The sequence below is a fragment of the Cephus cinctus genome, unplaced genomic scaffold (genome assembly GCF_000341935.2).
Source record: "Cephus cinctus unplaced genomic scaffold, Ccin1 Ccin1_scaffold1184, whole genome shotgun sequence".
Taxonomy (NCBI): Eukaryota; Metazoa; Arthropoda; class Insecta; order Hymenoptera; family Cephidae; genus Cephus; species Cephus cinctus.
This window is the reverse complement of record NW_014333664.1, coordinates 2,126,103-2,149,892: the sequence shown is the minus strand read 5'-3', so window position 1 is coordinate 2,149,892 and position 23,790 is coordinate 2,126,103. Positions and strand designations below refer to the sequence as shown.

Sequence of the window (23,790 nt, the reverse complement as noted above, 5' to 3'; positions counted from 1 at the left end):
ATTAATTTTTTTTAACTCCTAGGAGTCAGCACAAACGTAAGATATGATGAACATAATTAGAGGCTTGTTATTTGGAATATATTTATTACCTGTATTACACACAGGATTTCCTTCTGGCAAATATTTTTATGAATTAAAAATCTGAACCTGGTTTGTCGTGTTAGACGCGCTGACACTGATTCAGTGCACGATCCAACTTCCGGGTACATAAATATACCTAATTTCAATAAATACTCGCAAGCCAAGTTGATAGAAAAAATCGTTCATTAACAGTCAGTTTGTTAATCATTATTACTCGGTGCGAGTATCGCTTTCAATGAATGCACAATTTATTGACAGGCCGGAGTGCGTATATGAATCATTCAGTATACGACGTTATTGTTACCTAGCATGTAACAAGGTTACAAAAAGTATACATTAAAATTTAATGAATCATTTATCCCTTATGAATTTCGAATACCAAGTGCCTGTTCGAGTTCTGCCCGTTTTTGTTGAACCTTTGTGTAGAAATAGCGACAAACCGCCTCCTGTGCCCAAGGTTGATAATAAAAATCGGCGCGTCGTTCCTCCTCGGGATTCCCAACCACGTCCGTCATGGTCTTCAGATCTCTTGTCTGGGAAATAATCCATTTATTGATAAACTGCTGCGGATCCTTTGCAAAGCTCAGGAAGAATTCACGATTTGTCTTCAATTGATTGATTGTCTCGACAGTCTCGTGAATCTTATTATCCAGACTTTGTATTTCCTGCTGACTTGCGGTTGACAATAGAAAATTATTCATTTGAGTTTTTAACGTGTCGTCCACCTCGACGTCTATGTCGTAACACGCTGTTTGTTTTGTTTCTGTGCCTATTATGAATGAGAGAAATAAATTGACGTTTAATATCAGGAAATTAATTCAAGAGTGGAATAAGTATTATACTGACCTTCTACACTGATAACGTGATTGATGACAATTGGATCAGGAGGATGAAGCAGAGGATTTAAACGCTGTGGTATCTCTGCGAATTTCATTCTGGGACAGGCAAATATTTGCTCCAGGTATTTGTCGCAGTTTATAAATTCACGCTCGTGGCTATCCTGAAGTTTGTGCGTTTTTATGTACTGCCATAATGCGGATATTATAACAGGTCGCGTTTGCGTATGAACGCCAAGTAAACGTGCCAATCGTGGATCTAGCTTGAACTAAAGAAAAAAATGTACAAGGATAGGTAAGGTGGAGGATGAATATGATTGTCAGTGGATATCATAATGTGCGAACACTGTGTATTAGGTTACCTGCAGAGGTTGATAATCCAAAAGTAATAGTATAGTGCATCGGACATTTTTATCTCCTGGTCTTTTAACTTGAAAACCATCAGTTTCTTGTGTTGTTAATGTACGATGCCATTCGACTAGGTGGTTGTCAGGCCCATACAAGTCTTTATCCAATTCTATAACTAGACTCTTGAAGAATGATGAAAATTTCCTTTTTACCTAAAAAAGCAGAGCATCTATTAGATTGTTTTTAGTTGGATAAGGAAGGAAGGGAATGGTATATAAATGTCTTACCTTATTGGGGTCATTTTTAGTGTCATCTAAAAGTCGTCCTTCGACCCTTAGTTCCCAGGACGCGACGGAACCCTCTTCACCCTCGCCGGCTTCCTTGGCCGGATAGAACGTATTGGATATAAATATACGTAATTTCCGTTTCTGTTTCATCGGACGTTTCAGTGCTTCCTGAATATCAAGACGCTTGCGCATTATCGTTGCATCTAGTTTTCTTTCAAACGCAAGTAAATCCATGTAAGCCTGCGATTCTGGCACGAGATCGCGGACCTTTTGGGGCAGAATTTTGTCCGCCAGTTTCTTCTTCTTCTTGGATGTGGAATGTGAAAAATCACTGTTCCAAAAATACCTAGATGAGTATTTGTGAAAATCATAGATTCAAAAATCAAAAGTAATTTGGAAATTTCGGTGTGTGTGTTGATTTGGCGCCATAGCACGGGTCATCGGTTAAAGTTCCTTGATGAACAAAATTAATGTACTATAAATGTGTAAGTGTATGGATAAAGAATTCAGTTCCCAAATGTTTCATAACTTTTCTTTGAAACTTGAAATAATCGAAAGAAATATGAATTAGAGAATAAAACATTGTTTATTTATAAATCAGTTTTATGAAGCAATTTTTCACTGATTGGTCAATGAAAAATAACATGCCAAATTGTTAAGAAATAAATAAAATAAAAATACCGATACACTCACGGTTTTTGCTGGGACATTGGTATACGTTGATCAGCACTTCTTTTACCACCAGGAGGAGTCGGCATAGGACCTTGTCTCATAGTAGAATATGGTTGGCTAGGCCTCATCATTCCACCAGGACCAGGACCACCAGTACCCATTTGTGGTGGTGGAGTAAATCCAGATCTTTGCTGCATCTAAAGAGATTTTAGTTCAAACCAACCAAAAGCATTTAATACAGTAAAAGTAAAAGGTGGTGCAGCATTGCATCTTACTGGAAAATTTGGCCCTGAGTATTGCCTTAAATTTGGTGGTACCGATGGTGGAGGATAACGCTGTGGTGGAGGACCATTGTTCCCTGCATTTGGTACAGGGAACCTTTGCGCCATTTTTATGAAATGTTTATCTTCCGGAAAAATAAATAATATACATATTAATACGCAATTTACGATAAATATTAATGTTACATCTAAACAAAATGCTGAACGCGCTATGTAATGAGATGTATAATGCCATAAACAAGATGCTAACAGTAGCACATAAATGGAGCAATAGTGTATCATTGTTGACAATATACACAATACTTATACCAAAAACACATTATATTGTTTACTGAAAGAAACTAATCTACAATTTATTAATGCAAATAGAAATACAGGTTGATGCATTACAAACTAAAACCCAATCGCTCAAGGTAGCTTACTGAAACTGTTTTGTATATGCCACAAACACTGCGAACTTTTTTCGGCAACATACAACACTTATTGTTTTATTATACATTAAACAATCCTTTATCCAAATTTACACCGAATCTGTTATAAACGTTTAAAGTACACGAGACGTCTATTAAAAACCAAATTAATAAAAAATAACCTACGCTTTCCAACGCCTATCTCCGGCTAACCAGAATTACCAACACGGAGAATACTCCAAAATTTTCGTTGATGGTTCCCGAGAAGTTGAGAATAAAGAAAATATTCCTAGTACTTTAAGCCAACATTTCAGAACAGCGATAGGTATGTAAAATTGTTAAAGGACTGTAATTGGCTCGTGGTCAGTTGGTCTTCCAGAAGAACCAATGAAATGTTCGACTTTACCAACTGTCGTTGCCGCCATTATTCATGAAAATAAACCTTAGAGCATAATCAAACGAGCATAATAACATAACCTATAGAATATCTGTGTCCACGTGCTGCATCGCCCGTGACGGGCAGCAGATTTGTTTTTTTCATAAAAGCGTTATTTCACGCATTATAAAATGGGGAAGAAATCGAAAATTGGAAAGCAGCGGAGGGATAAGTATTATCAATTGGCTAAAGAGACTGGTATGTATAAAGTTTATGTACATCATGCATAATAAATGAATTGTAAAATGTAGTGCTGTAAATTCTGAATTCTCCTTACAGGTTTTAGATCTCGTGCAGCCTTTAAGTTAATACAGCTTAATCGTAAATTTGAATTTCTTCAGAAATCTCGAGTATGTATTGATCTTTGTGCAGCACCTGGTGGTTGGATGCAGGTTGCCAGACAAAACATGCCTGTATCCTCCATCGTAATAGGTGTTGATTTATTTCCAATAAAACCGATACCTGGTTGCATCAGTCTCACTGAAGACATTACTACCGACAAGTGCCGTGTGGCAATTACCAGAGAATTGAAAACATGGAAAGCCGATGTAGTTTTAAACGATGGTGCTCCTAATGTAGGAAAAAATTGGCTGCATGATGCTTATCAACAAACAGTTCTTACTTTGGCAGCAGTCAAAGTAGCCACACAATTTTTAAGACCTGGTGGATGGTTTGTGACAAAAGTGTTTAGATCTAGGGATTACCATCCATTAGTTTGGGTACTTAAACAATTATTTAAGAAGGTATGCAAGTTGTTTCACTAGTTCAATTAGTTATGATTATTTAATGCTTAAGATACCCCTTTGTCCTTAGGTCCATGCCACTAAACCGCAAGCATCCAGAAATGAATCTGCTGAAATTTTCGTTGTATGTCAATACTACATAGCACCTGACAAACTCGATCCAAAATTTCTGGATCCAAAATACGTATTTTCTGAACTGGAAGTCGAATCTAAGAACAAATTGAATGTCTTTCATCCTGAAAAGCAGAAAAAAAGCAAGGCAGAGGGATATCCAGAAAATGATCATACGTTGCATCACAAATTATTGGCTACAGACTTTATCGCTCATAGTAGCGGTATAGAGGCTCTGCAAAATGCATCAGAAATTGTTATAGATGACGAGAGAATAGCAAATCATCCGAAAACTACTAACGAACTTAAAGAATGCTGTAAGGATATTAAAGTTCTTGGCAGGAAGGAGTTACGGCTACTTCTTACTTGGTGGAAGATACTCAAGGAAGAACTACGGAAAAGTCAAGAGACGAAAGATGAATCGGTAGTTGAAGAGGCAAATACAGAGGAAGTGACACCGATCACATTGGAAGCACAGGAAGATTTAGAAAATGAAGAAATCGACAAGCAAATTGCAGAACTTTCTGCAGAAGAAGCACGAGAACTTAGAAGAAAGAAGAAGAAGGCGAATAAGGAAAGACAAAAATTGAATGAGCGCCTTAATTTGAAAATGGTTCTTAAGGGTGACGAAGGACCAAGATTAGAGAGTGATGATATGTTTGACTTGAAGAAAATAGAAACGATTGAACATTTGGAAACTGTAACTGATCAGCTGCCTGATGTGCTAGCTGAGAGTGATGTAGATTCGGATGATGAGCCGGCTAAACCGAAGAAAGTTAAATATCATAAAGACTCAGGACATTTGGACAGTACAGGTCTTTATTACAAGTCGCATGACAGTGAAGCAGAAAATTCAGATTCAGAAGAATCAGATACTGACACATCTGGATTAGGTAAAGTATAAATAATAATAAATATTCATTTACCTTACAATTAAGTTATCTAATCATATTTAGGTCTCAGCGATTCAGAAGATGAGACAGAGAAACCAGTAGCGAAAACGAAGAGAAGAAAGATTGAAGAAGCAGATGAGAATCCTTTAATCACAGATTTGGACCCCAGGGATAAGAAAGCTAAAAAAATTCATAAAGCTGAATTATGGTTCGAGAAGGATGTTTTTAAGAACTTAGAGAAGGAGGAGGACGAGGACTTTGAACTGGATAAAATGGTAGAGGAATACAAAAGCAAAGGCGGCTCCATAGTAGGCGAGAAAAAAACAGCAACGATTAATAAAATACAAAAGAAAATAGATAAAGACGACGAGGATAATGTTACCAGTTCTGAATCTGAATACGACATGGAAGAAATGATGGCTCCGAATAAGAAGTCAAAAAAGATTGGTGGAAAAGATGGCTTCGAAGTTGTTTCTAAAGACAAGCGTAAGTATTTCATTTAATTATCTCTTAACACACGACTTCAACATAATGACCCCTTATTTTTCAGCTCTAAAAATGAAGAATAAAAGAAAGTTGACAGAGGAGGATCTCGCATTGGGCTCGTTAATGGTTCAAAGTAAAAAAACTCGAAGGGATCTAATAGACGGAGCGTGGAATAGATATACCTTCAATGACGAGAGGCTTCCAGACTGGTTCGTCCAGGAAGAAGAAAAGCATATGAGGAAGGAAGCTCCAGTACCTAAAGAACTCGTGGACGAGTACAAAAAGCGAGTGGAAGAACTGAACGTTAGGCCAATAAAAAAAGTAATGGAGGCTAAAGCTAGGAAGAAGAGGCGGGCGATGAAGAAGTTGGAAAAAGCTAAGAAGAAGGTCGAAGCTTTAATGGACAATACGGATATCAGTGACAGGGAAAAAGCAAAGCAGGTTAAAACGTAAGTATCCAATACGTAAAAACAAACAAAAATAAATCTAAGAAAAATAATACTAACATTTTGTGTATCTTACATAACTTTTGGCAGTCTATACAAAAAGGCACAGAAAGAACCGAGGAAGGAAGTGACATATGTGGTAGCAAAGAAGCATTCAGCCCAGAAAAGAGCCATGCGACCTGCTGGTGTCAAAGGTCGTTACAAGGTTGTTGATCCAAGATTAAAGAAAGATTTAAGAGCTGTCAAAGCAAAGGAGAAGACTAAGGGTCGGGGTAAAAAGGGTCGTGGTGGTAAACCACCTCGTGGAAAACCCAAGGCTACCAAAGTAAAAAAACGATCAAGATAATGAACAGTATGCATTTCACATCCAATTAAAAATGGCTGACGTGGAAGGGCCCAAACATATGTACATAATAGTTTGGATAAACAAGCGGCAATTGTCAATCAGTGACGCAATAAAGATAAAAAATGAAAAAACAATGACAATTTCTCTCAACGTAAATCCTGGATTTTCCCAGTTAACGTAATCCCGAATATTATTACCCAGTCCCCATCTTTTACTTCTCTATCTTCACCTTGAACTCGTTGGATCACAGAGGTCGTCCCTACTTTACGATTTGGCACTGGCTGAATTCCTGGCCAATTTCTTATCCGGGTTTTAGTGCCAACCTTGCTATAGATATAGAGCGTGACGAATATACGTATGTATGTATAGTCAAACAAGTCGCGAGTGTCTTATTATTTTTCTGTCGCGATCTTAGACGATGAGTACCACTTACATATTAGGCACGTTTACGAGAATAATAATCGCGCTCGTGGAAATTCCACTCTGAAATCGTCCCAACATTTTTATATCGTCACATATCTCCCGGCAGAGGCGTCCCGAAGGTTGGTGTTTAGTGTCAAAAAGTAAAATTGCAAATAGCACCCTTTCTTCTCTGAATGACCGAGATCGAATATCTCCTCCGGACGAGGAGCGAACCACCGACGTTCGCGCATAAAACCGGGCGTAAAAATAATATGTTATTTTACGACGTGACGCGGTCACCTTGCACTTTGACTCGACTTATACAAGTACCGATGGTTGAAGGCCAAAGTCGGAGATACATCGCGAATATCGCGTCACTTTTGTTTGTCGTTGCGCAGGCTTTTCCTGCCGCGAAAACATAGCGCGTAATGTACAAGCATATACGTAGGTAGAGGCATACATAACACTGAAGGAGTATACGAAGCGTATCCATACAAACGTAAAAGCGTCGGCGTCACTGCTTTGTGATCCTGACGGGCGCCTCGTTACTCGTCCACGTGAATCCACGAGTCGTGGCAATCGGTACGATACGTCCTGTAGATACGTACGAAAGATCTCTTTCTAGATCAGCTCGGAGGAATCTAACTTTTATTCGGGAAGGCAATACTGCTTCTAGACACTAGAAGTATTAATAAATGGCTATTACCTCGTGGGGGCCGATACACCTCTCGGCACGCGGCCTTGGTTAAACTTGACCTTGTTTTTATTTCAGGCAGCAATCCTCCTCCATCTCTTCGTCCTCCTTCACCTCCTCCTACCTAATGTCTCGTTACACACGGGTATGAGTTGGCGCTACGTTCTCAAATGTATATGTACATACACATGGCACGATCTGCTCTTTCGAAGAAAGCAAGAGCACCCAGAGAAGACTCGTCCCACGCATCTTGACTTGAGTGCGCTAACGGTTCCTTCTCAGCATCGATCCGACCTTTTGATTGTTCGCCGACTCCGTGCACGCGATCAATCCCTGGCACGTAATTCGAGATGCGCGCCAGCTGGTCAAACGCGCAAATAAATCTAGTAACTTGGTATACAGGAGCGAGCGTCAGAGGATGGTGACCTTGGACTTTTCCGAAAGTCACCACCTGATCATTTTATTGATCATCATTATATGCGTCATGGCTCAGCGACCCTGATTCCTTCGAGCGGTCGACTTTGTCATCGTGAATTTTTTAATTCATATATACGATATACTGTGAATCTCTATTATCGATACTAGACAGGCAGGTTCGTATCGGTTGGCTATAGTTAATTCCAAGGTATGGTTTGTCATTTATCGTGTGGTGGGTCGTAAGATGTTCTGAACGTAGTCCTAGTCTATGTGACATCTTCGAGGAACTTTGTGTGGATGTCTTTCGTATTAATACATTGGTAACCAGCACAGCAACAGGTTCCCGAAGTCGAGGTCGAGTATGGATCATGCTAGAAAATAGACGGGACCGTTAAAACTTGCAGTAAGTCATCATGTCCGGGACGAGGATGGCCCTGAACGAAAATTCGAATAAGAACATTGACAGTTCTTTGCAAATATATTATTGTGATTCTTACCGTAGCTCTAGGTCTCTGAATCATACTATGACATTCTCGTTGCGGTAAAAAAATTTAAATCGTAGAAGTTCTGGTGAAACTCTTCTGTCCTCTACTTCCATATCGTGGATTTGCGAACCTTGAGGCACTTCGACGAACGTTTATGTAATTTTTGAAGGTATGCATGGTTCGCGATGGACGCGCGAATGAATAAACTAAAAAGAATTAACACGTAGGAGGAATATAGGCGTGGAGGAAGAGGAAAGTCCTTGGTCGTTGTTCTCAACGAATACGACTTCCTGGTTCATCGGGCGTCTCTTGCTGCGTCGCTATCCCGGCGTAGTTCACGAAACGAGTAACCGTTCGTTCTTTGCAGCGAACGGGGAAGCGAACGGCAGGCGCCAGTGATTTGAGCTTTATTGAATCTGGGCACGTCCCATCCATCCACCTGGAGCAGTATATCTCCACTGATGCGAATATCCTGAAGGGTTGATTGCACGTGGAAAACATCCATTTCTCAAATTGCCCGGAAGTACTTCAAACAGATATAAATATTAATTATAAACAACGTGGTTGTACGAATTTTCATATAATATCTTTAATATCCTTCGTACCACGTAATTTTAGATTTTATGTACTGAAGATTCCTGTACTGAGAATTCTATCTGTTTATCTTGTTTTCCTTCATCCTCTCTGTGAGTCAAATGGCATGTAGTTTCCACTTATATTTTCTGATGCATCCCGTCAGTGACTCGGTTCACATTTTCTGTTGATTAAATGCTTTAATTTAGATCGTCAGGCTATCATTAAAAATGAGATTGCGAGAATGTCTGGAGATTACGGAATATACAGTGAATTGTTATTACGTGTATACGTGGGACGTAGTCATATTCCTCATATGACGTATGAACCGTCCCCAGAACGCTCAACTAATTTTGGAAGCTCAGGAAATAAGATACGAGTGTGTTCCCGCTTTCGTGATACGTATCCCCTCTTCTCTTACCACTGATGCATATATGTATCTAAATTTATATCATCCGACTTCCACGAACCTCTACAAAAATTTTCACCAAACATATATAACATCTCGCGTATCGAACGGTCTATGATGAAATTCCCTCTGATGCAACTGCGTAGCGTCGGGACGCTACGGTCGATGTCAAGGCCAAGGTCGACTCAGTAATTTCGGTGTTATAATCCAATTTACAAACTACAGAATTTTTCCATCCTGATGTCCACACATTTCATTTGATTTATATCTATAGTTGGCTGCCCTGTGAAGAAAAAAAGATCTTTTTTACTATATGCTTTTTGGTGCTCACAGTCATATACATAGATTTCAGTGAAAGACGGCTTTAGGGCATTGACATTTATATTTATGGAAAGCGCAAATGCGAATTGATAAGATCCTAACTGGTGTCTCATATATGAATATATTTCCTGTCTGTATGAAATTCTATATGTCGAAGCTGCCGGCTGATGCAATATCCATGGCGCATCGTACAACCAGCATTGTCTACAGATATACATAGGTATATTTAGTGGCTATATAGATCTTGGAATATTATCTTTTCCCTAGAAAGTGATGTTTAAGCAAAGCGAATTTTCAATTAATTATCAGTGCTTTGATATATCAAGAGAACTCAAGTGACACCTCGTAATTCCCGTGCAAATAGCCTTCGAGCGCACTTGGAGTATGGACCTGTGGCTAGCAGCGAGTATAAGGTCAAGGTTGACCTAGCTTCGATTGCGATGTAGTTTCATCGCATCGAGCGGGATGCGCGCGCCTCGACGCTTGCGTTGCGACGTCCTAGCTGTTCCATCCCCTACCGCTGGCAGTACCCTCAGCTCGTACACTACGAGCCATGGCCAAGGTCTTTGGCGGTCACGGGCAACTCCACGTTATACATCGATGTCAGCCAAGAGAGAACTTGCTCGAGGGGGTTACGTTTATGTATATATCCCAAGGTCCAAGGGTCACGTCGAGGTCGACCTAAGGATTCGCCTGAAACAAAGTGCACCTTCGTCAAATTGGGTCGTATTCGCCACTGCGCAGAATTTCCAACGCCCTCGCACTGGCTTTAGCGATGTTTATAGCCATGTACTATACCATTATATAATGTAGCAGAATATATAGAGACCTAGAGTAAAATCTAGGATCTTGACGTCGGATGGAAATCCTTGTAGTTTTATTTCCTCCATATAAGGGATCCTTGGGACATACTGTAAAGAAAATCTTTTTGGATTACTTGAAAATTTATTAAAAACTTATACGTTACCGCTCGACAAGATTCTCATAGCGTGTCTTGCACTAGGTCAGTAAATCGGTTGGCAGAGCCAGCTGCAAGCTGAGGTTGTGACCTAGAGCGGATGTTAGGTCGAGGATATGTTTCTTATTGGCGACTGTTGGTACGTATCGCGGATGCCGCTGGGTTCTCGACATTCGCAACCAACTTTAACGAGTGTCGAGCTGGTACGGGATACGTTGTATCTGTAGAGGTTAGTTTAGTTGGTGAGCTCAGGGCCGAGGTCAAGTTCAAGGCCATACCGTCCGGGCCGTGTCCGGGCACGCCAACCCAAATACTACCCGTTTCTCCCTAAAAGCCAGAATAGAGATATAAAAAAGTCCACAGTGATTCGTAGTTTCATGAATCACGGAATTCCACTCCTATCTGTATGTACATACACGTATCTACCACACTCACAGTCAGCTCTGATGTGCCCTGATGTGATTCCCAATCTCCTTGATGTCATCAGTAATCGGATTTGACTTATACAATTGACTGTAAAGGGAAAGAACTTGTTAAATATACAATATATATTTATGTTAACGTGTGTAGATATTATATGCTTCGTATGTGAAATAAGTTTTTAGTATGTCAATAATATTTATAGGTTATTTGCGCATCGCGACTGTTATACCCTGGTTATTGAGGTGACGTTGTACTGATCTAGAAAATCCCAAGGCCAAAGTAACGGTCGCTCGTGGTGAATCGAGAACGGTATCGCCTGTCGTGTGAATTGTAAAGGAAATATCTCGAGATTGATAGCACGCTCTTATGAGAAAACTATGGAGATCCATGCAAACTGCCTATGCTTGACATTCGCGATAAACTATTATGATACGTTTCACATAGAAAAGCACATCGGTAGGATAGTTTTAAAGAAAAATAATCTACCGATCGAGATTGCGACTTGTCCTGTATGAGATTAACATACCTGTTTATGGGTAATTAGCAAATCTTTACGGAAGTGCTACATACGGAGTTCTTTGCGCATGAAAGGTAATTATACGAGATCATTCGATAATGATGTCACTATCATAAGTCATGCGTTATTGCGAAATACTTCGGATGATACATTATATTCCATGCAGTAAAAACATCCTACGGATGTACTATTTGTACCCTGTGGTCGTCCGGATGTCTTATGGACACTTTGTGAATGCTGGATGTTATGTAGAGCATGTCTGTAGTGTTATAGTAATTGAATATTCACTATTATTAGAAACAAATAGATTTTACGGTGATGAATTTGGTTGACATGCCTCTTGGTTACTTCTGTAATTTTTGGGTAAACTCACCTTGCCCCTTCCATTCGAATCTTTGGAACGAAAATCCAAAAAAGCTCTCATTCCCTTAAGGACATTAACTTCGCCCTCGAGATTCTCCAACCCACTCACGTTCTGGAAAAAAAAAATAGAAGAAAAAACAGGGAGAGAAAGAAGGGTATAAATCCATTTCCCCTAACTAACCTCTTTTACCCTGTTTTTCCTCCATCTTCCTATGTATTTTTCACTCTAGCGTGGGTCGCTGTCACGATTTCCATCACCTCTGCCGCTGGCGTAGCGCGCACTCAGCCGAGTCAACCTTGAACTTCATCTCTTCACGATCTGCTTGCGTCATGTCTATCGACCTGAAATCACAAGCTAGATACACACGGGACTTTTTAAGGGAAAAAGTTCTTAACGTACCCTTCTTCTTCCAGTCCATAAAGGCCTTTATGATTATTCTCTACTCGGTTAACTCAACCGCTATCTTCTGAGTTGTCTGCTCTTATGATAAGTTTATTGAAACTCATTGAAAGTATTTAGTTGCATGCATGCGTGTGAGATTATTGTGAAAAGATTAATAAAATACGTTATTGATTTATCGACCCATTTTAAGCTGTTCGGATTATACGATTCCCCATAGATCCTAAGGTGGACGTGCGAGATAACAGAGCGCTTCGATAATTTCCATTTTACGTCCGGGACTATAAAACTCTCTAGAGTCTCGATAATCGAACAAAAAGGTTTCCTTCAATTCGATTTACGTATACAATATAAATTGCATTTTGGTTTTATATTTAAATATTTAGGATGAATAAGTTAAAGCATTATTTAAATATTAAATCAATGCGTTTTTCTGTGAAGTCCTTTTCCTCTTTTTCGTACATTATTGCGATACATTGAAATGGGCCTTAAGAAATGCACAGGCCGCGGTTGGCTGCCTCAAGAAGGGCAATGGCGTCGGGCGACAAGCCGGAGCTTGTCAGTTGCGAACATTGTCGTTACAGTTTTTAAAGTTTGCATTAATTTTTCTGTAAATACTAAAAATTTGGTGTAATAGTGAATCCCTGAGGATGAGTGAAGGTGCTGAGAATATGTTAACTCGGGAAAATAATGCTGAGGTGAAATATTTGCAAATTTATCTCAGGCTTATTGACAATGGCAGTTCCATACAGTCTCTTATGAGGACTACTGTTAATTGTGTTATTCTTCCAGGTAACGTAACAGTGTTTATTGCTTCTGAATTTGTGTTCTTCAGAAAAACGTGAGTCACATTTATTCTATTACCTCATTGCGTAATAAGGTATAGCAGGAAACAGTTCAGTTGATTTTGATTATCGTTAAAACGTAACGGTTTTGGAGCTTCTTGGAAAATGGGAAGACATAAGTTTTTTGTTGCACCATCATTGTTTTTCGCACAATTCTCGTATAACGATACAAGCTGTTGTGTTATGTTCGTTATGGTTTATCATAAGGATAATTTATCCTATCTACTATTTTTATGGATTCCTACATCGACATACATTATGGACAACGCGATACCTATTTGCGAATTTCCATGTTTTTTGTTACGAAAAACGACTAATACATTACATCCACTTATTCAGCACTGCAGGTAAGTAAATGCTAGAATTATTTGTTTTTTTTTTGTATAATTCTCATAATGACCTCCATAAATTAATGCGAGTCATTGCAATACGTACTATATGAGCAAATTACATTCCGATAGAAGAATTACAATTTTTTTATTTCTTGCAAATCTATCAGGGAGTGAAAAATATGCTGAAATATAGATGCATAAAGATTTGGCATTGCGAATTTCACAATCGACAATATTTGAAGTAAAATAATGTAATTCCTGCAAACACAAGTGCGATAGGTAACAAAAATTGAAATGTAAGTCAGGTGCGGCAGTATCGTGACTGTATTCGTATGTGGACGTTATATACTATTGGCCTTGATACCAATGACCTTGTCAAGAATTTTTCCGCATTCAATTGCTCACATATACCACCACACGACTGTAGCAAGTGACTTTTCCACCGATAAAACGTGAACCTGCTTATGTAGGTACATAACAAATGAAAAAAAAAAAAGGAAGAAAGGCCACGTGGAGCCCATTCTTATTTTTCCTCGTTACTTCACTTTATTACTTTCCCTCATTTTTATGAGCAACCCTCGTAAATCCTGATGGCCAATCTGCCAAGGATAATGCAAATATTTGTCGAATTTTTAACTTTTTCCACGCATAATAATTTCAGCTCCTCCGCCACTGTCATGCTTTCAACTATATAATTTCCTGTGAAATTTCAGTGTCATTACTCGATGTAAATATTCGCACGTTCACCGAAACAGGAAGGGAACAAGGTCTAAGCTCGAGACCGGCACAAAGAGCCTGCGAATTTTCTTCCGCAAACTGAACTGTAATGAGGATGGGTGCGATACGGCTTGAAACAAGATGAAGCAACGTCACCGAATAACATAAAATGGTGGTACTATTGTAAATCAAGCAGCAGCCAGAAGTAGAGGGCCTCTTGTTGTCCTGAGAAATTACGAAATTTCGGTACGACCATAAAATCGGAACTCGCTCGAATTATACTTGGGTCGTAACGGTTTCACTGCTCGTAAATCAAAAAGGAGGCCATTGCAAATAGTGGGTGACTGGTGGATGAATGACGACCGAAAGGAAGATGGACTAACAAGCGACCACCATTCTCTGGCGGAAGGTTGAAGCATCGTGTTTTTCCAATACGGTCATGAAGAGATTATCGTCGGATGAACTGTTGGGTCATTAACAGGCCCCGCCATGTTGCGTAACAGTACTTATACCTTTATGACCTTACGGTTATTTAAGATACGCAATATTCTCCTGGGCCGTTGAACCTTCGGAGTCCTTTTTTTCCTTTTCACTATAAACTTCACAGAGTACTATCTCTAGCGATTCCTCTGTCGACAGGTCCACCGAGTCCAGGATCCCAGGCATCGGATACCATTGACCTATCAAGCCGAGGAGACGTTTAACCTGAATTACAAATTTGGAGCATTTCCTGCAATGAAGATGTCACTCGAGACATTTACCGTGTCCTGCTGAAGTCTGTATACCGTTGTCGAGACATCTCTGCCAAGATATTGCATAATGCCTGCATAGGTATAGCAGACACGGCCGCAGACTTTACACAAAGTCATGCGGTACTTTGAGGTCGCAGTAAGGTCGGCGTAAGGAGTTGCACAATGGATTATATTCGCGAGTGACGTTTCGCGCGACAACAAGGGAGCGCAAGCCGTTACGCGTCGAGGACCTTGAAAAGTACAGAAGGACGACTCGTGTCCTTCGCCGCGTATACGTGTGCTGGCGTATCGTAGGTACGCACGGTAGAAGGGGACAAGCGATAGAACAGAAGCCAGTGCTGCTGCTTATCGTTTCGCGGAGCAACATGGCGACCAGAGCCAAACGCGCAAGCAGTCACCTTTGGGCAAAGCGAAAGAGTCAATGCGATACGATATAAGGGTGCGGTCGTGGCCGATCGTTAAAATAGCTGATGGATGTGTCGCTAATAATCCATTAAGCTGTTTTGCTTCCTGGTTCCGACGTCGAGCTCTCCTTGCATCCAAGGTCGGCTTCTCATTTAGGTGTTATTAATAGTTTTCTTTCGTGCGCCGCGACGTCATTCAGCACGCGTCTTCTTCACCAGGAGGCTCGTTATGGTTGCCTGGAGAGGAATTGATATGTTTTTTATATACGCGCGGCTCCCTTCCGTTGGTATGAGCGCGGCTAGGTAGAGCTGGACAAGTCTGTAAGAGGTCTGTCGGGTCAAGGGTCACGAGGTGAGATTAGCATTGACTTCGTTTGGTATCGTTGTTTATCGTCAGTCGAGGTTACAACGACCTTCCTCCAGTTCCGCAATTCACATCGCCTCCGTCTCTGCATGCTTTTCTTATTGTTCTTGCCTACTTGCACTCGCGTGTGCTGCTATGGCGGATCGATGAGGTTTGCTTTGTCTTTTTACAGTTAGTCGTGCAATAGGATGTGGAGATCAGCCGTCGAGACGGAGGAGTTTATTGCGGTGATTAATTTATCTGGTTTTTGTTTTTTACTATGCTTTGTCAATTTTTTTTTATTTCAGCTTTATTCACGGGCGCTCTCGATACTCCTGGAGCCAATGGATAATTGGTTGAATATGCTTTTGGAGCTTTCAGGGATCTTTCGAAGGATTTTTTTTTTTTTATAAGGATCACAAGTTTCTCCAAAGAGACTTTTGATGTACTCGCATTGTCGTCTTATGGGGATGTCTTTACTGGGATACGACGTAAATCCGGTTAGAGATGAACTCGAGTGCCTAGTGAATTTCTGTGTAAGACGGTGAAAGTCGAGCCGGCGGGGGTATCTTTTGGGACGGTATTTACGAAACTCATGAACCTCCAAGGACGACGTAATTGCCCAAGGAAAAATTTCTGTTTTCACCGCATGCGCTTCCATTGTAATATTTCAAGGAAAGATTGTGGCTTCCGTTTACGGAATCGTGGAATACCCGGGATTTCACGGTTCGTCCTTTCGACTCGAAGGACTACGGTTTCCCAGTCGTTTTTCCGGAAATTTCTTCATTTCTTTTCTTTCCATTCAGCGGCAGGACGACTCGCTTCACGTGCGAGCCATTGACCCCTCTTATCTTACGCGCTCCCTTCGATGGGTCCGAGTAAGCTGGATAGCTTCAAATGTGCCGTTATGTTTGTCTATCTTTTTCCTTGACATCGTTCGATCGATAGACTTTTATTATGCAGACGGAAACATCGGCTTTCGTTAAACTTTATATTATATTACGTAGCACAAGAGAAGCGGATACAGTTTGAAAATTATTTATAGCTTTATTTATACCATGCGAAATTGTGCATTCGCCAAAATTTATTCTAATCGCCCAGGGATTTATAGAGGGACAGATGCCGCTAACAATCTGCAACATTAACTTACAAGATGTATTAAATGGCTTAACTTTGTTGGGATCTCGAGAGGTCTCAGGAAGACGAGGATTTTACGGGAGGGGATACTTTTGGCATACTTCACGCTGCTCAAAATAGCCTGGAGTTATGGTGAAAAAGTACTGGACACCCAGGACGCATACAACGTGTGTCAAAAGAATCGATGGCTATTGGGCTTATTTGCTGTACAGTCGTAAAACTGGCTGCGCCGTAAAGGCCGATTCTTTTCACTTTCGTCGGAAGACTCCTCGAAGGGAATGTAGGTCAGCGGGTCATTGGGCCGTCGGCCATGTTCCACTTTGTACTTGTACTTTGTCACTCTTTTACGAAAGTGATCCACAGCACGTGACCCGATCTTGCACGAGCTGTAAAGTTATGGGAGTCTCTGGGAGCCGGATTAAGATCACCAGCAATGGCAATCGCTTGCCGTAAACTTTTACTCTTGACTGGAGCACGGTAGCGATTTGGAGCATTGTTGTTGCGTGGGTGGGTACGCGCGATACCGGACGATAAGTAGGCGCGAGATCTGCTGGTACCGATCAGCGAACGCGGGGTAAACCGGTATCTCCTGGCGTAACCGGTACTATTAAAATACGTCCTGGCATTCCTGATATCATTTTTCGGTAACCGAGATCGATGATCTCGCGCCGAACGGCTTTCACTTTCCCCGCCGAATAACTTTCCCTGGAGGATAGTTAGACGTGCACGCTCGACGGCTTCGAGCCTCGAGGAAAGGAAGATCGAAAGGAGGAAGGAGCGACGAGGGTGGATAGAAAAAAATTAGGATTCTGGGTCAAGCGCTCTACGTGCAGGGGACTTTCTCTCTCTGTTGAACTCGATGAACTTTCTGAAACCTCTGACCTGAGTCATGACTCTTGTCTTCGGGACTCGGAGAGGCACGATCGTCTTGCGATCTTTTCTCGGAGGACTTTCTATTTGAATCTCTCGAAAAAAGAATGTGCCTCGAAATCATCTTCTTGCGTATCGAAATATGGAAATGAATTTTTTTTAAATTCTTAGCGCTCTACGTATATGTCTTTTAAGATCTCTCAAGTGAACGTTACCGTAATACTGTCGGCTGTGCATTGAGAAATTCAAGGCAGTCCAGAGAAATTTCGAAATCTTTCCGTAGCTATTTTTCGCTGTGGAAATGAAAAAGAAACCCGAAGCTCAAATGGTTGCAGCAATAAGTAATAACGCAGGAAGGTCGCGCAATCTTAGGCACGCGCAACGTAACGGTCGTGCGTCTCGGTACAATAAATTCCGGCAAGAACTCAACTCGTATTACCAATTGCTTCGTACCGAAAGTCTCGTCAATAATCATAAATGCATAAAGTCGTAAAGCGACTCTCGCTCGGGTTCGGTACGACGAAGTACGGCGCGAGGAGGCACGCGAGGGCCACGTTCTCTCGAGTCCCGGAGTCTTCGGCCCGTTTGCCATAATAAAAATGTAGGAAACGAGGCGGCGGCCCCGTTGGCCTCTGCCAGAAACTTTAATGGCACGGCTCAAAACCTGCCGCTTACGATTGATTAATTAGACAAGAATATTACAGCGTACGCGTACACGGAAGATACCAAGGACCAAGGTACGTCGCTTTATGTAACACGCTCGATCGACGTCCGTGTTGCACAAAGGTCGGGGACGAAAGAGAGAGAAAAACAAATTTCTCTTAAAAAAACCAGCCATTTCATATCGCCGTTACAGCCGCTTCCCTGGTAACGGATAATCAAACGGCGCGAGGTCCAATCTAAGTCTTTATCGTGTCAGGGACGCGTCTTGCGTAGCCTTCCTGCCTTCAGCTGTGGTTCGAGTCTAGGGCGTTGAATTGGGTCGCGACCCTAAAATTCTGCTGAATGATGCGTCGTCTCGAGTGGTCCTAACGTGTATTCTGGTATTCCTGTTATAACAAGGTCTCTAGATAGAGCCGGAGAGCCTTCGAAGACGTGCCAGAAAGTATAGTCTAGGTTACCCAGGCTAATTCCAATTGCCGTGTATTTGCTTGCAATTAGATGCGACTAAGGAACCTGTCTCTAGATCAGCCCCGGGTCTTGATTGATCGTGCACGAAGATGCTGCTCGTATTGGAAAACTTCGATGACGCTAACGGACAGTCGTCGGTGCCACTGGTTACATCTCTTGGGAAGCTGAATCATCCTCGTTAAGCTCCCATTACCCATGCACGCACGAAACGTCATCATTTACTTCGTACCAGTCTTGGTAAGATGAATCAGTGTCTTTATACTTGAACCTTAGTTTGCCTCTTCGCTATTATTATTATGCTCGCTGTCCCAGCCATTATCATCATCATTATCATCTGTCCCTCGATCGCTTTACAGTAAGGAAAACCGAACGAGGCGTGAACCATTTGCTATGTCAGTTGATGAGCATTGTTTTCCTTTCAGGCAATGATGAGCACACTGGCTGTCTAAGTGGGTAAATGGGACGACACCCACGGCACCGCTCCTAGGAGAGGCCACTCTCTCCACTTGGACGCCATCCTATTGAACACTTCAAGATTTACTATTATACTTGGAACACGAGTTTATAAGGTGTACGTATCAGGGCATTTGCCTCGGTTAGGAACAGGAAAAGTGCACTCTTTCGTATACATTAAGAGCACGGTAATTGGAATGCGATGGGAGTAGGGGAAATCGTCTTATGGAATTTGTATGAAATATTTGTATAACTTTTTCTTTTGCCATTTGTAAACGTCCATTCTTAATACTCATCGAACCCACGTGTTTAACTTATCTGCAAGTATACCGGGCAATGTTCGAAGCGTTCGATTAGTTTATTTTTGGAAACACGGAGTCTCTTATACCGTACGTGACTGCTGTGGCCTGAAATGCCGTAACGTTTACCGAAGTATGACGATCGATCCATTAAATCTATTTCCGATCTGTTCTCTATGCAAGCTGCGTGCTATCCGAACGCCGTGCAGATAATACAATCTTTCGTACGTGCGTGCGTGTATGGGGATATGTGGACGAATAGAGTCTATATGAATTGTTTATATATATATTTTCTGATATACACGTGAAAGTACGCTGGGCGATTTCGTGTGAGCACATCGTATCGAGCGTGTCCATACGTTACATGTATACTTCCTACATGAGTCAAGGACGATGTCCAAGGTTTACGACGCGCAAGCGTTTCCTAGTTGATTACGTCAAAGGAACGCATTAGGCGTTTAACTGGATTTTTAACGATAACTCGCTTGGCTAATGCAACCAAGAGAAAGTATAGCGGGATAACGAAAAGAGGGAATGCGAGGATCGTGGAAGTAGCAATAGGAGTAAGATTTGTAATTCTTATAGCTATAATCAAATCGCTGTTATGTCGTTGTACGTCGAACGGATGTGTGTCTGTACCGATGAGATTCTTTGGAGAAAGTGCGTTTTGGTAGTTGGCTTGTGAAACTACGTATATCCGGTTATACGTTAGGTTAGAAGTAGGTGGAATCATTTACGTAGTGGATTGACGAGAACAAAGGGAACGGTGCTCTCTCGTCTCGTGATGTGTAATTGTCTTTATTCCATGGGGGAAACATAAATATGGAGTCATGGTCAACTACGCCATTGCTCCATCCTATGTCCCACACCCATCCTGTGTGTACCGGGACGGCACTCGGAGTCAGAGTTTATAATGTAAATCGCACGTACAGCCGTGACCCCACTGGTTGGGAATGTCTCGTAGGAAGAGAGGCCATTACCAACTTCCGAGACCTTGGGATTAAATTGTATTTCAGGAAGAGCATCAGCTTGGCCCAGTTTCTCTTGGCTTGTTCGGCTACGACCTTTCATGGCAATGGCGCTTGACTATCGAGTAGGGAAATAATAATATTCCTAGCCCTAGTCGATTTTCGTAACGTTCTCACCTTGCAGGATCAAGTTGATTCGTCTTTCATTTTTTCAAGCTGCCTTAGCTCTGATCTACCTACGAGAACCGGTAAGCACTTTTAATGCAAGATCAGTAGCTGCTGACATGGGCCGATGAGAAATTGGGTTCCACGTTGAGGCTACCTTAAAAAATTCTATAGGTGCAACTTCTACCAGGAGGTGTAATATTTCAACGTGGCATGTCAGGTGCGATAACGTTGCGTAGTAGGATAAGTAATTCTATCGAAAAATAATAAGTCCAATCCATCTTGGAGACTCCTTAAGAGAATCACGCTGTGGGCGATGGCTTTGAAAAGTTTTCAAATATATTTCGTATGACAGTCTCGTTTAAAACTATACACTTATCGACCTAGATAGTATATGTTACGGGCATGCTGTTGTTGGTGGTGGTTTATTTGTTATCGAAAAAAATGTTTACTTCGATCCCACAAATTTGTATACCGTAACTGTTAATTGGGCACGTGACAGGAGATAAGTCATTCTTGTCCCGACACCCTCACCCGAGGAAGGTCACGCGGTAGCTCGATTAAGACGTAGCAATTATTGGCGAGAGACCAGTTCCCGCTATTCCAGTTCTACTCGTCCTTACGTAATCGCGATTGTGCATTCGCATAAATATTCCCTGGGTTCGCTACACGGATGTGACTATATATATATATATATATATATATATATATTATAAACACATAGTTAAACGCGTACCGCAGCGACGCCTACAGGATTTCTATTAGGGCCCTCCTGCATTATTATAAATTAATGTAACGTTCGTTCAGCCAGAGAATGTCATTTCCAATGCGATTGGTTCGCGTGAGATAAAGATAGTCATCTCCTTGAAAAATTCTTAATGGATCGTTGCAATGACAGATTAAGACTCGGAGGCTTTGCCTTGGAGAAGGTTATGGTTGACCCTGGGCTCGAGTTCAGCTAGACTGGCAAGAAGTCGGAAACTGATCTTTCTCTTGGCCTTGCTTAGCACACCGAGGTCCTTCGGGGAGGATGAGAAAGATCACGTTGTGACGCATTCGTTGTACCGCTATCCTTTCACTGCCGATGGCTCGTGTCCTTCGGCGGCCTTGCAAATTCTCTTCCTTGTAGCTTAACTTTGTTCTCGTGAACGGTGCGGGATTTTCCTTCTTTTCTTTTCCTTTCCTTCCTTTTTCTCTTCATCCCCAATATTCCTCTCAATGGGTACGGCCACGAGGTACGCAGAGACAGGACGGTCGTTTACGTAGACAATTTCCTGCCTCGCAAGGACTCCCAGCATTTATATCAGTACTTGGTACTTGGCGCAGGGGAAAAGGGACGACCTTGTCAGAGATTTAAGCTTCAGCCACAAAGTGCGGCGACTTGCCTATAATCCTGGCCAATCAGCTAACAAACAGACGCGTCGCGAATAAAGGTGAGTCTAATTGACGCAATTCATATTCAAACGAGGTCCGCGTCCTTGACTGTTCATTGAGTCAAGCCAAATTGACAGCCTTTCGTCTAAGACGCGGCCTATACGTGTATATCGCTCACACGTGAGACAGCCTTTACGAGGGATATACTTGGAAGCCCCTAATGCTCCTTATCAAAGGCTGATTTCGGCTATTCGATCGCCCTTCGAGTTTCTCGATCTTTCTTATCAACGTCATCGTCCGCCATTTTGCATTTGTTAATTTATCATTCCCACCCCGTCAAGACGCCTCGATTCGAAATCCTCCCCTGGTACAGGGCTCGAGTAGCGCCCTAACCTTCCGCCCCTGTCAATCTCTGCCCGAAGCGGGGGGATTAAGGCGGGTGCACAATTTCATCGAATCGAAGGATCGCCTTTTTTTTACGGGACCTATACGACGACGCCCGTCGCGACGCATGCATATTGAAACGTCCTTCGTCGGTCTTTTGACGTAGATTCTTTAGACGCACGTAGGTACACAGAGCCGAGACGCTTTACGGCTTTAAGGCTCGTACACACGTTTCATCGAGTAATCGTGAGTTTACTCGTAAATTATTGCCCACCCCGTATCCGTTTATTTATTCTCGATATCCGGTTTCTTAGAACGTATTCGTAACACGCGTCTAATGGACGGGTACTTTAACGAATGATAAAACAGTCAAGTCCATTACCGTGCGATACAAAGGAACAGTGACAGATAGGATTGGCGAGCCGATAGATTATCTTATTTGAAAATTTACACCGTACTGTTATCGCGCGATCGAAATCATTCTTATCTAAGCCACGTGTATCTGTTATGATTCGCAGACGCGGTGAAAGCTACGAGGGTTTATCGTGTGTCAAGGTCGCAAAGGAAAATTCGAGAAAAGTTAAACGTAACCTCGAAAATCTATTTTCGAATGGTCACGTATCTATATACGTACGTCATGCCTACTAAGAATTCCACAGCGGCTGCTAACGACTATAAATAATGACATATGTGCTTTCAATACGTAACGTATGGATGGAATGACAAAACTTTGTTGTATTGTATTTTCGGTAAGTAAATTTACTCCTTCGGATTCCATATTGGATTCGTGGATTAAATTATCGCTCGAACGTTACTCAATGTACTTGTAGATCGAGCAGACGACGATTAACGATATTACGTAGGCGCGAGTAATATGTGCTGGACTGCTTTATCGGCACGTGGATGAATTTTTCTGACCTGGTTTTAATATGCAAGTCTGACAGGATCACGGGTTTCTTTTTTTCTTCTGGTAGTGTGTTATAAGCTTTTTCTTTTTCTTTTTCAATTTTTCATAGATAACAGTCACGTTTTTCGCAACCTTGAACTTGCTTGACAGCGTGTCTTTTCGAGGCCACTGATTCCCGGGAGTAGCTCGATAATCAGTATCTATGCTGTTCGATAGTAAAACGTGCTTCTGAAATAATCGCGATTAGAGTTCACGACGAGTAGCACGTATCGTGCGAAAGCGATATATACGTATTTCAATGTAAAAATGTATTCTTGAATTCTAGTATCATTAATGGACGAATTGGCGGGGGGGGGGGGGGGGGACCAAAA

General features: G+C 41.6%; 3 protein-coding genes and 2 long non-coding RNA genes across 9 annotated transcripts in view; 3 read left to right on the top strand and 2 right to left on the bottom strand.

Annotated features, from left to right (window-relative positions):
- Positions 1 to 266: 266 nt before the first annotated feature.
- On the bottom strand, positions 267 to 7,171 carry LOC107272465 (brahma-associated protein of 60 kDa). Of its 4 annotated transcripts, none has more exons than XM_015749637.2 (7): positions 3,102 to 3,236; positions 2,500 to 2,630; positions 2,246 to 2,421; positions 1,553 to 1,898; positions 1,280 to 1,477; positions 928 to 1,186; positions 267 to 850 (listed from the first exon to the last, which is right to left on the bottom strand). In XM_015749637.2, the coding sequence occupies exons 2-7, from the start codon at positions 2,611 to 2,613 to the stop codon at positions 444 to 446; spliced, it is 1,500 nt and encodes a 499-aa protein (XP_015605123.1). In that variant the 5' UTR covers positions 2,614 to 2,630; positions 3,102 to 3,236; the 3' UTR covers positions 267 to 443. The 4 variants fall into 4 exon arrangements, with proteins under 4 accessions (XP_015605123.1, XP_015605126.1, XP_015605127.1 ...); XM_015749640.2 differs by lacking the exon at positions 3,102 to 3,236 and adding an exon at positions 6,606 to 7,171 and having other exon boundaries at positions 444 to 850; XM_015749641.2 differs by having other exon boundaries at positions 444 to 850; positions 1,553 to 1,883.
- On the top strand, positions 3,357 to 6,510 carry LOC107272463 (pre-rRNA processing protein FTSJ3). The gene is made up of 6 exons (XM_015749635.2): positions 3,357 to 3,549; positions 3,631 to 4,094; positions 4,165 to 5,098; positions 5,162 to 5,584; positions 5,649 to 6,033; positions 6,121 to 6,510. Exons 1-6 carry the CDS (start codon positions 3,483 to 3,485, stop codon positions 6,374 to 6,376), a joined length of 2,529 nt encoding a protein of 842 aa, XP_015605121.1. The 5' UTR covers positions 3,357 to 3,482; the 3' UTR covers positions 6,377 to 6,510.
- Positions 7,172 to 9,141: 1,970 nt separating the features above from the next.
- Positions 9,142 to 23,790, bottom strand: part of LOC107272467 — a 54,904-nt gene continuing 40,255 nt past the window's right edge. Inside the window, exons 2-8 of the long non-coding RNA XR_001538950.2 lie at positions 12,120 to 12,280; positions 11,949 to 12,050; positions 11,052 to 11,148; positions 10,645 to 10,962; positions 10,476 to 10,588; positions 10,020 to 10,370; positions 9,142 to 9,639 (exon numbers count right to left, since the gene is read on the bottom strand). This is a non-coding gene — a long non-coding RNA (uncharacterized LOC107272467). The remainder of the gene's footprint in view (positions 9,640 to 10,019; positions 10,371 to 10,475; positions 10,589 to 10,644; positions 10,963 to 11,051; positions 11,149 to 11,948; positions 12,051 to 12,119; positions 12,281 to 23,790) is intronic.
- The window catches only part of LOC107272459, a 33,924-nt gene continuing 22,929 nt past the window's right edge, over positions 12,796 to 23,790 (top strand). Inside the window, exon 1 of one of the 2 annotated variants that reach the window (XR_003061227.1) lies at positions 12,796 to 13,036. Coding sequence is in view for 1 of the 2 variants with exons in the window: in XM_015749631.2 (XP_015605117.1) it covers positions 12,989 to 13,036 (48 nt within the window). In the remaining variant the exon portion in view is untranslated. The remainder of the gene's footprint in view (positions 13,037 to 23,790) is intronic. The other variant, XM_015749631.2, reaches the window with a different exon arrangement.
- LOC112495060 lies at positions 18,929 to 19,639 on the top strand. Its single transcript, XR_003061231.1, has 2 exons — positions 18,929 to 19,106; positions 19,292 to 19,639. It is a non-coding gene; the product is annotated as an uncharacterized LOC112495060 (long non-coding RNA).

Coding starts and splice junctions, on each gene's coding strand:
- LOC107272465 (XM_015749640.2), bottom strand. CDS start 2,613: ATGGCGCAAAGGTTCCCTGTACCAAATGCAGGGAACAATGGTCCTCCA. Junction 1,478..1,552: donor CTAAAAATGACCCCAATAAG/GTAAGACATTTA, acceptor CTGCTTTTTTAG/GTAAAAAGGAAATTTTCATC. Junction 851..927: donor TCACGTTATCAGTGTAGAAG/GTCAGTATAATA, acceptor CATTCATAATAG/GCACAGAAACAAAACAAACA.
- LOC107272463 (XM_015749635.2), top strand. CDS start 3,483: ATGGGGAAGAAATCGAAAATTGGAAAGCAGCGGAGGGATAAGTATTAT. Junction 5,099..5,161: donor TACTGACACATCTGGATTAG/GTAAAGTATAAA, acceptor AATCATATTTAG/GTCTCAGCGATTCAGAAGAT. Junction 5,585..5,648: donor AGTTGTTTCTAAAGACAAGC/GTAAGTATTTCA, acceptor CTTATTTTTCAG/CTCTAAAAATGAAGAATAAA.